The sequence below is a fragment of the Carassius carassius genome, chromosome 15, assembly GCF_963082965.1.
Source record: "Carassius carassius chromosome 15, fCarCar2.1, whole genome shotgun sequence".
Classification (NCBI taxonomy): Eukaryota; Metazoa; Chordata; class Actinopteri; order Cypriniformes; family Cyprinidae; genus Carassius; species Carassius carassius.
This window is the reverse complement of record NC_081769.1, coordinates 11,010,515-11,025,979: the sequence shown is the minus strand read 5'-3', so window position 1 is coordinate 11,025,979 and position 15,465 is coordinate 11,010,515. Positions and strand designations below refer to the sequence as shown.

General features: G+C 43.3%; 1 protein-coding gene across 1 annotated transcript in view; it reads right to left on the bottom strand.

Moving 5' to 3' along the window:
• Window positions 1-15,465, bottom strand: part of ddc (dopa decarboxylase) — a 34,599-nt gene extending 19,134 nt beyond the window's left edge. The window contains exons 1-4 of the mRNA XM_059567348.1: window positions 15,347-15,465; window positions 13,232-13,440; window positions 11,429-11,542; window positions 10,259-10,378 (exon numbers count right to left, since the gene is read on the bottom strand). Coding sequence (XP_059423331.1) covers window positions 10,259-10,378; window positions 11,429-11,542; window positions 13,232-13,432 — 435 coding nt within the window. The 5' untranslated portion in view covers window positions 13,433-13,440; window positions 15,347-15,465. The remainder of the gene's footprint in view (window positions 1-10,258; window positions 10,379-11,428; window positions 11,543-13,231; window positions 13,441-15,346) is intronic.

The following is a 15,465-nucleotide window of genomic DNA, read 5'->3' as shown; positions in this document are numbered from 1 at the left end:
AAAGATATTCAGGTAATAAGCCCAGTAGAACTTTGTAAATAAAAATATACCAGTGGATTTCTTGTTTTGTATTCAATGATATCCAATTCAAAAGGAAGTATAATTCGCAATTAGGAGCAATACTGTAAGGTGCATTAGTAATCATTAGCTGCATGATATAACACATCTTGGCTGACGTGGTAAAATCAGATCAATTTTGAAACAAGAAACCAAGTCTAGATTAAACTTTCTTATGTGGGTAGTAAAAGTCAAGGAGCTATCAAGCCAGATTCCAAGATATGTATAAGAGGATACTATCTTAATTTTCGCCCCAACCAAAGTTATGATGACTTTATTTTTATTTTTCCAAACCACATTACTTTTGGTTTTGTGTGTGTTTTTTTAACTAGATTCAGGTCATTAAAAGCATCTTGAATATTATTAAAACCATCCTGTAACTGGTTTAAAACGTCATCATACATTATGACGATCCCACAACATAGAGAAACACATCATCCACATATAGGTGAATATAGGTTCCTTTTCAGGAACTCGAGCTGCGTCGAAACGCTTTTGGGGAACGTCCCTGACGAGACCGACTCTGAATATCGTGTGCAATCAGTCCATCGGAAAGGCGTGACGTCACGGGCGGGGTGACGTAGCGACCAGGAAGCTATAAAAGCACGTGCCGTGCAGCTGGCTTCAGCTTCGAATCTGTCAGCAAGCGCTCTGTGTGCATGTCAAAGTCTGTCCTGTTGGTCCTATTTATTGTTGTCTGTCCCTTAGCCATTAAAAGATCGCTAAAACAGCTCAATATGCCAAAACAAAAGCAAAAGACCTAACATATGAAGGGCGATTCCAAGCCACGTTATAGATTGTGTGTTCCTCCCTGCCCTCGCTACATTACGAGTGGGGATACACACAGTTTGTGCGTGGCTTGCCTGGGATCGAAGCACGCTGAGTCGGCTCTCGAGGGGGCCGACTACCCGCATTGTGAACGAATGCCAATGCAGACGCTTCGATCCCGCAGGGCTCTCTTCGAGAAGTGAGCCTTCGCAAGCGTTCCTCGCGATGCCGGTTCCGCTTTCGCCGAGGCGAAGCCGCACCGGCATTCGTTGGGTTCGCAGATCGATCTGCTGGAAGGTATGGAGACGGGCACGTCCTTATCTCCTACCGTACCCACCAGATCTGCCTGATTCCGGGGTTTGGAAGCCCGAGCTTCGGCTCTTCCCCCCGAGCGTCGGGCTTGACGCTCTGCCTTTCTTTCTCCGAGGAGATTGACACGGAGGGCGTCGGGGAGCTTGTAGTTGCACAAACAAGTTGCATAAGCACAGTTTAAAACAAACAGTGTCATTATACGGGCAGCGTTAGTGAGCAGCTATTTAATCTCCGAGGGGATTAATATTGTTTGTGTGACTAAGCTATTCGCGCGCTGTCGAGGCAACGCGTGTATTACATCATTTTCAGTTGTGATGTGAATTTTTCCATACCCGACCGCGTGTCTGGTTATTTTTAACTCCATTTAATGAGTTGGTTCTATCACTTCAATGTGTACTTTATCACAATCTAGACCGTGTTTACTTGTCTGATTGTTTGATTATTTTAAATTCTGAGGAATATGACTCTGAGAAGTCAATATATCACTATATGTGTACTTTATCACAATCTAGACCGTGTTTACTTGTCTGATTGTTTGATTTCACTAAATTCTGAGGAATTTGGATTGCATTAGATTCTGAGGAATCTAATGACTGTTATCTAACTTCGAGAAGTTCAATATATCACTTCAATGTGTATTGTATCACAATCCAGACTCATGAAGTTAGATGTACTGGAGGGACTGCTGGGCGGGAGCAGCCCCCTCCGCGTACAAACAGTCACGACTACAGAGGGCAGCCCCTACTGGGGTAGAGCGGTGTCCACCTCATTACACGGTGCCCGTCTCACCTCAGTGCCCTCGGGAGGTGGGTCTGCCAACCCTGCCAGAGTTTCAGGGTGCAGCGGCCTCCAGCGAGCACTACTCAGTTATTTCCGCCCGTGAGCGTAGCGGAGGTGGGCCTCTTACTCCAGAGATCAGTCTCGAGAGACTGATTCCCTTAGTACATTAGCTAGCAGCGTGGAAACTACTGCCAATGTATCTCAATGGGTCCTGCGCACAGTGGAAAGACAATAGTCGGCCTCCTGCAGGCTCTGGTTATGGAACAAAAAGTGAATACCCTTTTTAGGAAGGAGGCCATCGAGGTGGTCCCTCCTCTAGTCAGGGAGTCCAGGTTTTATAGCCGGTATTTCATAGTTCCAAAGAAGGATGGGGAGTTGCGTTCGATCTTAGACTTATGTCATCTAAACCTCTCAGTAATGTCACTGAAGTTCAAAATGCTCACTGTCAAACAGATTGTAGCTCAAATCAGATCCGAGGACTGGTTTGTCACAATAGATCTCAAGACGCATACTTCCATATCCATCCTTCCACAATACAGGAAGTTTCTGAGGTTCGCTTTCGGGGGCAAAGCTTATCAATATCGAGTACTTCCCTTTGGCCTCGCACTCTCACCCCGCACGTTCACGAATGTATGGATGCGGCTCTGGTATCCCTCCGTATGCGGGGCATCCGCATTTTAAATTATATCGACGATTGGTTGATCCTAGCTCAATCAGAGCAGATGGCGGCTCGACATCGAGATGTCGTTCTCGCACACATGGGGGAGCTGGGTTTGAGACTAAACGCCAAGAAGAGTGTACTTTCTCCAGTTCAGAGAACCACCTATCTAGGCGTAGTGTGGAGTTCGACCACGATGCAGGCACGCTTGTCTCCTGCTCGGATCGAGTCGATCCTCACATCAGTCGAGAGAGTCAAAGAAGGCCAGTCACTCACTGTCAAACAATTCCAGAGATTGTTAGGGCTGATGGCAGCTGCGTCCAACGTGATACCTTTTGGCCTGCTGTACATGAGACCCCTACAGTGGTGGCTCAAGTCCAAGGGCTTTTCCCCGAGGGGAAATCCACTTCGAGTTATCAAGGTCACGCGGCGGTGCCTTCGTGCCTAAGACATGTGGAGGAAACCTTGGTTCTTGAATCAGGGCCCGGTGCTGGGAGTTCCTTGTCGCCGTGTAACGCTAGCGACAGATGCGTCCCTCACCGGTTGGGGTGCGGTCATGAGCGGCCACCCTGTCCGCGGTCTGTGGAGTGGTCGCCATCTAACATGGCACATCAATTGCCTAGAGATACTAGCGGTCTATCGAGCATTGAAATATTTCCTCCCAGACCTGAGAGGTCACCATGTGTTGGTGCGCACCGACAACACATCAGTGGTCTCTTATATCAATCACCAGGGGGGTCTGCGTTCGCGCCCCTTGTACAAGCTGGCACACCAGATCCTTCTGTGGTCCAAGGGCAAACTCCTCTCGATCAGAGAAGTGTATATTCCTGGGAGATTGAATGTGGGAGCAGACATACTGTCGAGACAGGGGCCGAGGCCCGGGGAATGGATGCTTCACCCCGAGGTGGTGAAGCAGATATGGAGAGTATTTGGCACAGCCCAGGTTGACCTCTTTGCGACTCAGGAGACATCGCAATGTCCCCTCTGGTTCTCTCTAGTTCATCCAGCTCCTCTGGGACTGGACGCTATGGTACAGACCTGGCCGAGGCCTCGTCTGTACGCTTTTCCCCCTATCGCTCTGCTCCCGGGAGTTCTGGCGAGAGTACGCCGGGACGGGGCCCATCTACTACTAGTAGCCCCGTTCTGGCCGGGCCGAGTTTGGTTCTCAGATCTAGTCTCGCTCCTCGACGGCTCTCCGTGGGAGATACCGATCAGGACAGACCTACTCTCACAGGCGCAGGGCACGATAATTCACCCTCGCCCGGAGTTGTGGAAGCTGTGGGTGTGGCCCCTGAGGGGGCACAGCTGTTAGCAGCTGGTCTCTCAACCGAGGTTGTTGAGACCCTACTCCAATCCAGAGCTCCCTCTACGAGGAAACTGTACGCCCTGAAGTGGAAGCTCTTCACTTCATGGTGCAGAGACCGCCAGCTTGACCCAGCAGACTGCCCAGTTGGTACAGTTCTGGAGTTTTTACAAGCCAGGCTCTCTTTACGATCTTGACATGCGAGCCACGCCGGGCTCTTCTGTTCTCTCGTCTTAGCTGTGCTCTTTTGACTACACACTAGGCAGGGATTTGGAAGTCTGGCAGCGTGGGCACATCGTTCCCCAAAAGCGTTTCGACGCAGCTCGAGTTCCTGAAAAGGAACGTCTCAAGGTTACGTATGTAACCCTAGTTCCTTGAAGGAATGAGACGCTGCGTCGCAGAGCCATACTCCCGGCACCCCTGCCGGCGCTTGCTTCCCTACTCGAAGCTGAAGCCAGCTGCACGGCACGTGCTTTTATAGCTTCCTGGTCGCTACGTCACCCCGCCCGTGACGTCACGCCTTTCCGATTGACTGATTGCACACGATATTCAGAGTCGGTCTCGTCAGGGACGTTCCCCAAAAGCGTTTCGACGCAGCGTCTCATTCCTTCAAGGAACTAGGGTTACATACGTAACCTTGAGACGTTTTATGACTACTGATAACCTGAGAAATAATATAAATGTTGATTGGAAACAGGGTTGGTGCTAACACAGAGCCCAAAGGGACCTCTTTATTGATAGTTTATGGTTCCAATAATTGTTGGTGAATCTTTACATATTGGATCTTTTAAATAAATAGTTAACCAAGATAACCAAGATAGGGTTAATTTAGACACAACAATACTGTGTAATCTGGATAATAATATAGAATGATCAGCTGTATTGAAAGCTTTAGCAAGGTCAAAAAATAGCTGCACAAAATTGTTGGGTTTCTAATACGTTATAGATATCATTCATAACTTTTACAACTGCTGTAGTACAAAACGAAATCCAGATTTAACTTTAGATAAGGTGTTATTTGTATTAAGAAACCCAATCAATTGCTTATTAATTCGTTTTTCCATCACGTTTGCAACACAAGGCAAAACTGAGATTTGGGAACTTTTTTTTTTTTTTGAGATTTGAATTTGGATCTGTTTTTTCACCACTCTTATGAAAATTGCTCAATGGCTACTTTCCAAATTTTAGGTATTTCCATTGTATTTCTAGATAAACTGAAAATACATTTACCTAAAGGATTATTAGGAACACCATACTAATACTGTGTTTGACCCCCTTTCGCCTTCAGAACTGCCCAATTCTACTTGGCATTGATTCAACAAGGTGCTGAAAGCATTCTTTAGAAATGCTGGCCCATATCGATAGGATAGCATCTTGCAGTTGATGGAAATTTGTGGGATGCACATCCAGGGCACAAAGCTTTAAGTACAGTGAACTCATTGTTATGTTCAAGAAAAAAATTTGAAATGATTCAAGCTTTGTGACGGTGCATTATCCTGCTGGAAGTAGCCATCAGAGGATGGGTACATGGTGGTCATAAAGGGATGGACATGGTCAGAAACAATGCTCAGGTAGGCCGTGGCATTTAAATGATGCCCAGTTGGCACTAAGGGGCCTAAAGTGTTCCAAGAAAACATCCCCCACACCATTACACCACCACCAACACCAGCCTGCACAGTGGTAACAAGGCATGATGGATCCATGTTCTCATTCTGTTTACATCAAATTCTGACTCTACCATATGAATGTCTCAACAGAAATCGAGACTCATCAGACCAGGCAACATTTTTCCAGTCTTCAACTGTCCAATTTTGTTGAGCTCGTGCAAATTGTAGCCTCTTTTTACTATCTGTAGTGGAGATGAGATGTACCCGGTGGGGTTTTCTGCTGTTGTAGCCCATCCGCCTCAAGGTTGTGCGTGTTGTGGCTTCACAAATGCTTTGCTGCATACCTCGGTTGTAACGAGTGGTTATTTCAGTCAAAGTTGCTCTTTTATCAGCTTGAATCAGTCTACCCATTCTCCTTTGGCCTCTAGCATCAACAAGGCATTTTCACCCACAGGACTGCCGCATACTGGATGTTTTTCCCTTTTCACACCATTCTTTGTAAACCCTAGAAATGGTTGTGCGTGAAAATCCCAATACATTTATTCATTTAGCTGAAACTTTTATCCAAAGCGACTTGTACAGACTTGTATAGATATATACATATCTATATATGTATATATCAGAGGTCGCACACCTCTGGAGAAGCGTAGAGAGAGAGATGTAGTATAGTGACAAACACAGTGTCAAATCTCTTATGTGTTTGCAGTACACAAGCCACAGACGGTTAAGACAGCTGACTCCATTGTAATGTAACCGTCTCTCTCTCTCTCTTTCTCCCTCTCTCTCTCACACATACGCATACACACACACACATGACACGCAAAACTCTGCATTTTAAGAGTCAATAGCAAATACTTAAACACTCTTGAAGTCAAGTCAGTGACCAACAAATTGGGATATCGCTTCGATAGACCAATGCACTGAAGAACCTGCATGAGGGTGACTGAGACAGTCCAACTTTCTGCAAGGTGGGCAGCTGCTGCCTCCATCCGTCCGCTGGTCGCAGTGCCCCAGCCAAGGGTGGACCCCAGAGTCCATCCCTGCTCCTGAACCGCATCTGCAGCAGCCTCCAGCAAGTGGTGCCATGGAGCTGGGAGTAAGCAGGCCAACCCACCTGTCAAACCTGCTGGTGAATGGAAGAGCAAGAGGCCCCAGGACGGGTGACCCAGAGAGAGAGGAAGCTGCTTTTGGGGGAGGAGGGCCAGGTGGAGAATCTGGAAATCTTGATCAGAATTTTTCTATCTCTGTGTCCCAGGAGGGCACGGAGAGTTGAGGACGGCCCAACACCGGACCCCACTCATCCTCCTCCTTCGCCAGTCAGCAGCAGCGGATGGATTGAGAGTGTCAAACAAAGGCCCTACTCACGCACCCTCTGCCAACCTGTGGAACCAGGTGAGCCTTGAACCCACTCTCTCACCCCTCTCGAACTCGCTCACAAGCTGTCAAGTTGGGTCCCTGTGTTCCACCTCACTGCCCCATTGCGGGTAAAGCTGTGGTTCCATTGGTCCCGCCTTGCAGCGATTAACCTGAAGGACACATAACTTTCATGTGTTGATCCTTCTGCACCACAGACCATTTCTGCGGTTCGCGTTCGAGGGGCGTGCATATCAGTATAGAGTTCTGCCCTTCGGTCTGTCCCTGTCTCCCTAGTCTTCACAAAGTTCAGGGAGGTGGCTCTGGGTCCCCTCAGAGAGTTAGGTGTTTGCATCCTTAACTATTTCGACAATTGGCTTATTCTAGCTGTTATTCTTTTACTTATTCCAGCTGTGCGAACACAGGGACTTGGTGCTCTGGCACCTCAGCCTGTTGGTTCTTAGGGTCAACTGGGAAAAGAGCAAACTCTTGATGCAGAGGATCTCTTTTCTCGTGGAATGGAACTGGATATGGTCAAACAGACAGCACAGAGGAAGGTGCACAGTCGGTGCTAGCCTGCTTGAATACACTCAAGGGCAGGACAACGTTCCCACTGAAACACTTTCAGAGGCTCCTGGGGCATATGGCGGCTGCAGCGGCACTTACACCGCTTGGCCTGTTACATATGAGACCGCTCCAGTACTGGTTTTATGGCCGAGTTCCAAGGTGGGCATGGAAACGTGGCACTCACCAGGTCCAAGTTACACTGGCCTGTCACCAAGCCTTAATCCACGTGGTCAGATCTTACATTCCTCCAGGCAGGGGTGCCCCCAGAATAGATCTCCAGGCATGCTGTGGTTTACACAGATACCTCCACCACTTGCTGGGGGACCACGTACAACGGGGCATGCAGTCTCAGGGGTTTGGACAGGCCCACAGCTGTGTTGGCACATCAGTTGCCTAGAGTTGTTAGCAGCGTGCCTTGCCTTGAACCGGTCTCAAAGGGCACTTATGAGGCAAGCACGTGCTAGTCCTCATGGACAACACAGCAACCATTGCCTACATCAACCGACAAGGTGATCTGCACTCCCATCACATGTCGCAACTCGCCCGCCACCACCTCCGTTGGAGTCGGAAGGTTCTGAGGGCACTTCGTGCTCTTCACATTACGGGCCTGCTCAACCGTAAAGCTGATGAGCTGTCTCAAGCAATGCTCCCAGGAGAATGGCGACTTCATCCCCAGATGGTCCAGTTGATTTGGAGACATTTTTGGAGCCGCTCAGGAAGATATGCAAATATGCGTTTCCCCAGTGAGCCTTCTTGCACAGAAACTGTTTTGCTAGTGGAGCCACATTGGGTCACTTGGACCTAATTCCCTGAACTAGCGCTCCTTGTGACAGCCCCTCTTTAGCCAATTTCTCTGAGGAAGGATCTTCTAACTCAGAGAGGGGGCACTGCTTGGCCCCCACATCCAGACCTTTGGAAACTCCATGTCTGGTCCCTGGACAGTACACGGAGGTTCTAGGTGACCTACCCCAGGAGGTAGCAAACACCATCACTTCAGCCAGAGCACCGTCTAAAAGACACGCTTGAAGTGGAACCTTTTCATCGAGTGGTGTTCTTCTCACTGAGAAGACCCCCGGAGATGGCCAATTGCTTTCCTTTCTGCAGCAAGGGCTGGAGCGAAGGCTGTTTCCCTCCATCCTCAAAGTCCAGGATGCTGCTATTGCTGCGTACCATGAGCCTGTGAATGGGAAATATTTGGGTAAGCATAATCAAGTTCCTTAGAGGGGCCAGGAGGTTAAATCCTTCCCGGCCACCCTCTTTACCCTCTTGGGACCTGTCTCTAGTGCTAAAATCACTACAGCAGGGCCCAGCTGGGCCTTTGTATTCAGTTGAGCTAAAGTTTCTTTCAATGAAAACTCCTGCTTGCACTGACCTCCTTCAAGAGGTTAAGGAACCTGCACACATTTTCGGTCGACGATTCATGCCTAAACCCCCAACATGTTTGCTAGATTCTATAGCCTTCGTGTGCAGCCTGTATCCTCCTGTGTTCTCACCTTAAACGGGTAATGGCACCGAGAGGCCCCGCTTAGTGTCAGCTTGCTAAAACTGAGTGTCCAGACTGTAGTCCCTGTTGAGATCCTCCACCACCTTCGGCAGCTGGATGTGGCGGAACGTCAGGCACCATGCCTTATGATACTGTGAGAACTGTGGAAGGCTAGGTTCCAAATTGAGACCTAAGTTTCCCGGCAGACTTCTGTCTCTCCAAGATGGTTACAATCACCTCAGATTTCTCAATATACAAAACTCGTTCGGGAAAGGTATGGCTTCCACAGCCTCCCTGTTCCAGGTAAAACAGGTAGGTTTCCCAGTGTTATCCAATCTCACTCATTGAGGTAGTGCTTTGACAATGGTGAGTGGAACTACTTGTTCTGAGCCCCGGCCTACACCAAATAGGGGTGCAGGTGGCTTGCACAGGGCACTGGAAGAAGCACCACCCATGGTGCTTTGATAGAGACCCCTATTCGTCAGTCACCAACGTGATGTCGAGAGTGACCAACTGAAAGGGAACATTTCAGTTAAGTATTGTGATCCTCGTTTCCTAAAGGAGGGAACGGAGACGTCATGTCCTGTCACCATGGTTGCTGTAACACCACTGAGTGGACCGGGACACCGGCTCGGCTCCTCAGCAAAAACCTGTTATCCATTGCATCTGCTGCCTTATTATACTCACGCTGTGATGAGCAGCTGGCTGCAATAATTGCATGCCAGTGTGCAGTGGCTCTTTTAGTTTGCACTTTAAGTAGATTTGTCTATTGAAGTCCTTCAAGAAACGAGGGTTACCATACGTAACCAAGATGATTGTCGAAGCAAAGTCAGAATTACCTCCTAACTCCTAGGTTCATGAAACGGTCATCCATAAAATTCGTTACTGTTCTGTTGTAAGTAATCTTAAATATTCCTAAATGCATCTACTTTCGGAAGGCCAAAAAAAGTGATTTTGCCTTCACCTAGAAACACATAGCATCACACAGTGAACATTTGGGCGGCATTATGCAAATATTTCCACATCGTGAGGTAAACATGTGGAGGCGTGTTTGAATGAGTTGGTTTAAGGGGGCGTGGCAGAGTCTTAAGTTTGATAAAGAATATCTTCTTTAATTTGAGACTGCGGTTTTTGCAACTTTACAGATCTTTTTTATGCACCAAGAGCTTGTAAAACTCCAAAGAGAAAGGAAAAATTTAAATCGCATCATATGAACCCTTTAAATTTGCAGCAGCTAGAACATGTAAGAAAGCATCTAAAATTCAAATTTAGATGTACACTTGGTTGAAAACGCTGTATAAGTGATACCATGTAAATCTTTATTTAAACTTGAAATACTAGCAGATAAAATATTTTACTTATTATATTACCTGGATGACCCCTCCCCCTCTGCCCTCTGTACCAGCTAAGAAATCCGCTGGTAGCTTCAGCATCTTCCCCAGCCAGTCCAGCATCACTGTCTCTAGCTCTGTACAGGCAGGACTTGCTGCCTACAGAAATAAATAAAGGTATTTATTGCTAAATAAAATCTTGAATTAGTATGCAAGATGAGCGCTTCAGATGTCATGGATGGTGGATGGATGCAAAAGCAGACGGATGCAGGAATAACAGACCAACAGGTGGCTAAATGGATGGATGGAAAAGTAGATGGATGCAGAATTAACAGTCCGATAGGTTGCTAAATGGATGGATGGAAAAGCAGATAGATGTATAATTAACAGACTGACAGGTGGCTAACTTGATGGATGGATGGATGGATGGATGGACAGATGGCAGATGAATGTTTGATGGATGGATGGATGGATGGATGGATGGATGGATAGATGGATGGATAGAAACAGGTGAATATTGGATGGGCGGATGGATGGATGGATGGAAAAACCGATGAATGATGTATGGATGGAAATGCAGAAGAATTTTGGATTGATAAACGAATGGATAAATGAAAAATCAGATGGTTGGATGAATGGATAGAAGGAAAAGCAAAAGCAAAAGCATGCTGGATGGATGATGGAAAAGCAGATGGGTGGATGATTGATGGACAGACAGATGACTAAATGGATAAATGCAAAAAATGGACAGACAGGTTGCTAAATTAATGGATGGGTGGTTGGATGGACAAACAGACTATACAGACCGTTCTCATCCCAAGGCGTCATGTACTGACCCTTTTGACATTTCGTCAACATCCTACGCACATGGCACCCTCTAGCGTCAATATTAGAAGCAGATAAAAATGGGCCAGAAGGCGCCTCCTAGCGGTCTAACCCTAACCCTCACCCTAACCCTAAACTTAACCCATAATCTGTGTCTCATATTGACGCTAGAGGGTGCCATATGCGTAGGATGTTGACGAAATGTCAAGAGGGTCAGTATATGACGCCTTGGGATGAGAATGCGTTAGACTATCAGGTACCTAAATAGAAGGATGGATAAATGAATAGATGGTTCAAAATAGGGACAGACAGATGGCTTATTAGATGGATAGACAGGTATGTTCAGAGAGAGAGAGAGAGAGAGAGAGAGAGAGAGAGACATACCCAAGAGAATCCAATGCAGCCAATGGCCCCACACAGCATATCAGCCAGCATTGCAGGAAAAGAGTGGGCAGTAGGAAAGTATGCATAGAAATACGGGCTGTGCCAGTGTGTTACCTGAAAAATATAGAAACATTCAATTAAAATGTGTTTTCATTGTTCATGAAAAACACCAAAAGATCATGTTTAAAACCATTTTCTACAGTAATATACAATTTTCAAGCAAAAGAGCCACCTAAGACTATGGACTGTAATCTGTCAGATTTAGCTTCGTTGTTCTATTTTTGTTCAGCTTTGCTCTTTTGAACAGGGATTATGACTTCAGTAATAGTGACATCAGGGTTTTTTGCTCAGAACGTTAAAGGTTAGATGAAATTATGAAGGCTAAATAAAATTATTCTTTGTGTTTAGCAGAGGAGAGAGCTTGAGGCACTGTGTGTCTGTGTCTCTCTTGAAGGATTTTCCTATTGTGAGTCATTCATTAGCCCAAGCTCACACTTTTAAACAACCATTAAAACAAGACTTCTGAAAGGGAAAATTTATCTAATTGGACACAGTGGGAAGGTTAACACCTTCAACTGAATTAAAGTGTTTGTTTTTTCCTCTGAGCTAAGCAATGAAGGGGTGGGGGAGGATTTTCTCTTACTCCAGGTCAGAGTTTAATGATTCATTTCCTAACTATCAGCTTCCAAACCCTCAAAAGGTGGACTTTGAGCATGTCTAATGAGAGAAAACCTTGAGGGTCTCTTGATGTGGTCACCTGTTAGTAAAACAAAGTATCTTTATCTGCACAAGATAAATCATACAAATTTATGAATATTTGCCTTGCTGTTACATCATCATTGAAATAATGTATAACCACATAATCATATAAGTTAACTGCTTGGTAGACTATCATTTTAAATTATTGGCATAATGTCATTACGTGCAATATACACAACATAAGATAAATGCTGACAAAAGCTTGCTTTATAGCATTTTTTTTTCTAAATTACTATAATAAATGTAAACCATCAAGGACAAAGATTAAAAAGACAGATTCAACTAGATTTCACAAGAGCTCTACTGTCTATAACAAGAAAGTCTTGTGATAAAGTCACTAAATGTGTTGTCTGTTTAATTTGTGGACCAATAAAAGTATTGATTTTATTAAAAAAAAAGAAAGAAAAAAATTACTGACCCCAAATTACTGACCAGTAGTGCATATTGTTATTACAAAATATTTATATTTTACAGATATAGCTTCTTTTTTTTTTTTTTTTTTTATTCATCAAAATATCCTAAAAAAGTATCACATGTTCTGAAAAAAAAATTAGCAGCAGAACTGTTTCCAACTTTGATAATGAATCATCATATTAGAATGATTTCTAAAGGATCGTGTGATAATGATCCTAAAATTTCAGCTTTGCTTCACAGAAATAAATAATAATATATCACAATATTACATTTTTTTCTGTATTTTTGATCAAATAAATGCAGGCTTGATGAGCAGAAGAAACTTCTTTCAAAAACATTAAAAATAGTAATGTTTCCAAACTTTTGGTCTGTACTGTATATATATTTATATATATATTCCTGATGATAGTTTTTTAAAGTGTTACATTAATAAATGTATATAATGTATTATTTGACTTGTTTATTTATACATTTTGTATTATATGTTTGATATATTACCATTCAAAAATAGATTTCATAGAGTTCAAGTCATTAAAAATCTTTTCACACAAGATCTGATATCTGAAAACCACTGTATGTAATGACAGTAAAGTAAAGCAATTGTATCATAGCTGGTCAGCACTGACTCACCCCTGGCATGATCACCCTCTCTATGTCTTTGACCACATCCTCATAGCTCTCTGCTTCCTGCGGGGCTTCCTCTGGAATCAGTGACCTGAGATATCCAGGTTCCACATCAGGGTAAACCTGTCTCTTCTCAATGTTCTCTATATAATCGGCCACATAGTCCACCATCTCCTTTCCACGTCTCCGGAACTCTGCAGCGTCCATGTTTTTGACTGAAACAGGAGTAGAATCTCTCAGTGTGGAGAATAAAAGACAAACTGATGTACGTTTTTAAAAAGGAGAGGTGTAATTATATTAGTGTTATGAGTGTTTTCAGGGTCAACATGACTCTCCGTATCTTAACAGGAAAATCACAGCCAGAGGCCACATGTTCAGGACACGAAATGTAATTGTAGATACAATAATACTCAACCATACATTACTGTCAGTGATTATTTCCATTTTTTTTATTTTAAGAATTCTCATAGAATAATAAACAGATAATACCACAGCATATCATTATTATTTAAGTACTATATAATAATATTAAAGTTTAATTAATATTTTGAATTAGCTTTTTTTATTCATTTAAATATTTTCTGTTTCATTTAAATTCATTATTATTATTATTATTGTTATTATGTTATTTATGCTTTTGTAATTTGTATTGTTTTTTTTTCCAGTTCATATTTTTAATATTTTTCCTTTCTTTTGTTGTCTATTCTATTCTTTTGTTTTGTTTTCTATTCTAATTCATTCAACAAAAGCATTTTCAATAGTTTTAGTTTTAGTTAACCATAATAACCCTGCAGCTTATTTTGAAACATGAAATGCACTTCATGGGGAGTGCACAAATTGATTTAATTTGTGCGAATTTTGAAAATGAATACAAAAACTGTATGTCACTTCACCTCAGTAGCAATATTCTGCTTATTAAAACATCACATGTTGCCAAATACATACTTTAAAAATTCACAAATGATAGTTTATCATTGACATGAACTTTGCCATCAAAAGTGTTATTAATATACTGGTACAGCTAATTCACATTAATTCTACTGATTTAATTCATTGCACTGATTCTCCTCACAGGACACATGTACTAGGTAAATCTGATCTTAAGTTAGAATTTGTTAGAGCAAATGTAATAGAAAGAGACTGTACCAATCAAATCATTGTTCTAAACGAGCTTTGTCAGCAGGGTCGGGGACAGTGGCTACTACTAATTATTTGTATGCCTGTTATCTCTTCACACTAATCCACGTAATACAAATGGATTGAGATGTGTCAGTGTGTCAGTTTGGCTGTGTGTGTGTGTGTGTGTGTGTGTGTGTGTGTGTGTGTGTGTGTGTGTGTGTGTGTGTGTGTGTGTGTGTGTGTGTGTGTGTGTGTGTGTGTGTGTGTGTGTGTGTGTGTGTGTGTGTGTGATGACTCATCTAGAAGGTAACTGGGCTTTTTGATCACGTACCAGTAAGTACTATTAGACTTAATCTTTACACATGCACACAAACAAGCAAACATAGATTTAGTATCTAAGGACAAAGCATGAACATATTAATAACCTGCAAAAATGTAATGTATTTTTGTACTTTGTAAGCACTTTTAATATAGAATTAGGATAGGAATATTAGGAATGCAATCAGCAAATTATAAAAAAGCATTTAATGAATCAATTATTGTCCTAATGTTCCTAATGAGAATTTTATGAAATAAAATCCATATAAAGTATTATATGACTATTATCAGTCAGATTTTGATTCGAATAAGCCTCCGAAAGCATATGGTGTGACAAGATATGATATCTTTATGACATGTCACATTGTACTGAAGCAGGTGCTGTAAAAATAGATTAAAAGCTAAAGTCTGCTGACATTTGACTTGTTACAGTGACTTTGTGTTTTTTTTTTCGTTTTTTTGTTACTCAATATAATAATAATAATAATAAAAATAATAAATCAATATATTTTAATATGAAATCAAATGTAGAAAAAGAAAGTAAAGACAATCCACTTTAGCAGTTACAAAATCCCATAATAGCCCTCTATTTGGACCTTGTACCTGGACTGTGTTCTAAAAGCTCAACGATTGTTACGCTCATAATATCTCTCTTTTTCCTCTAATTGCTTTCATTGTACTTACAGTGTCAGGCAAACAGAAGAGTCCTCTCTCTCGTAGGTCCTTACACGCTTTCTGTTTGTTTCAAACACATATATAAAAACACGTATACACAGAGTAAAGCAGAGTGATGTGGAACAGCA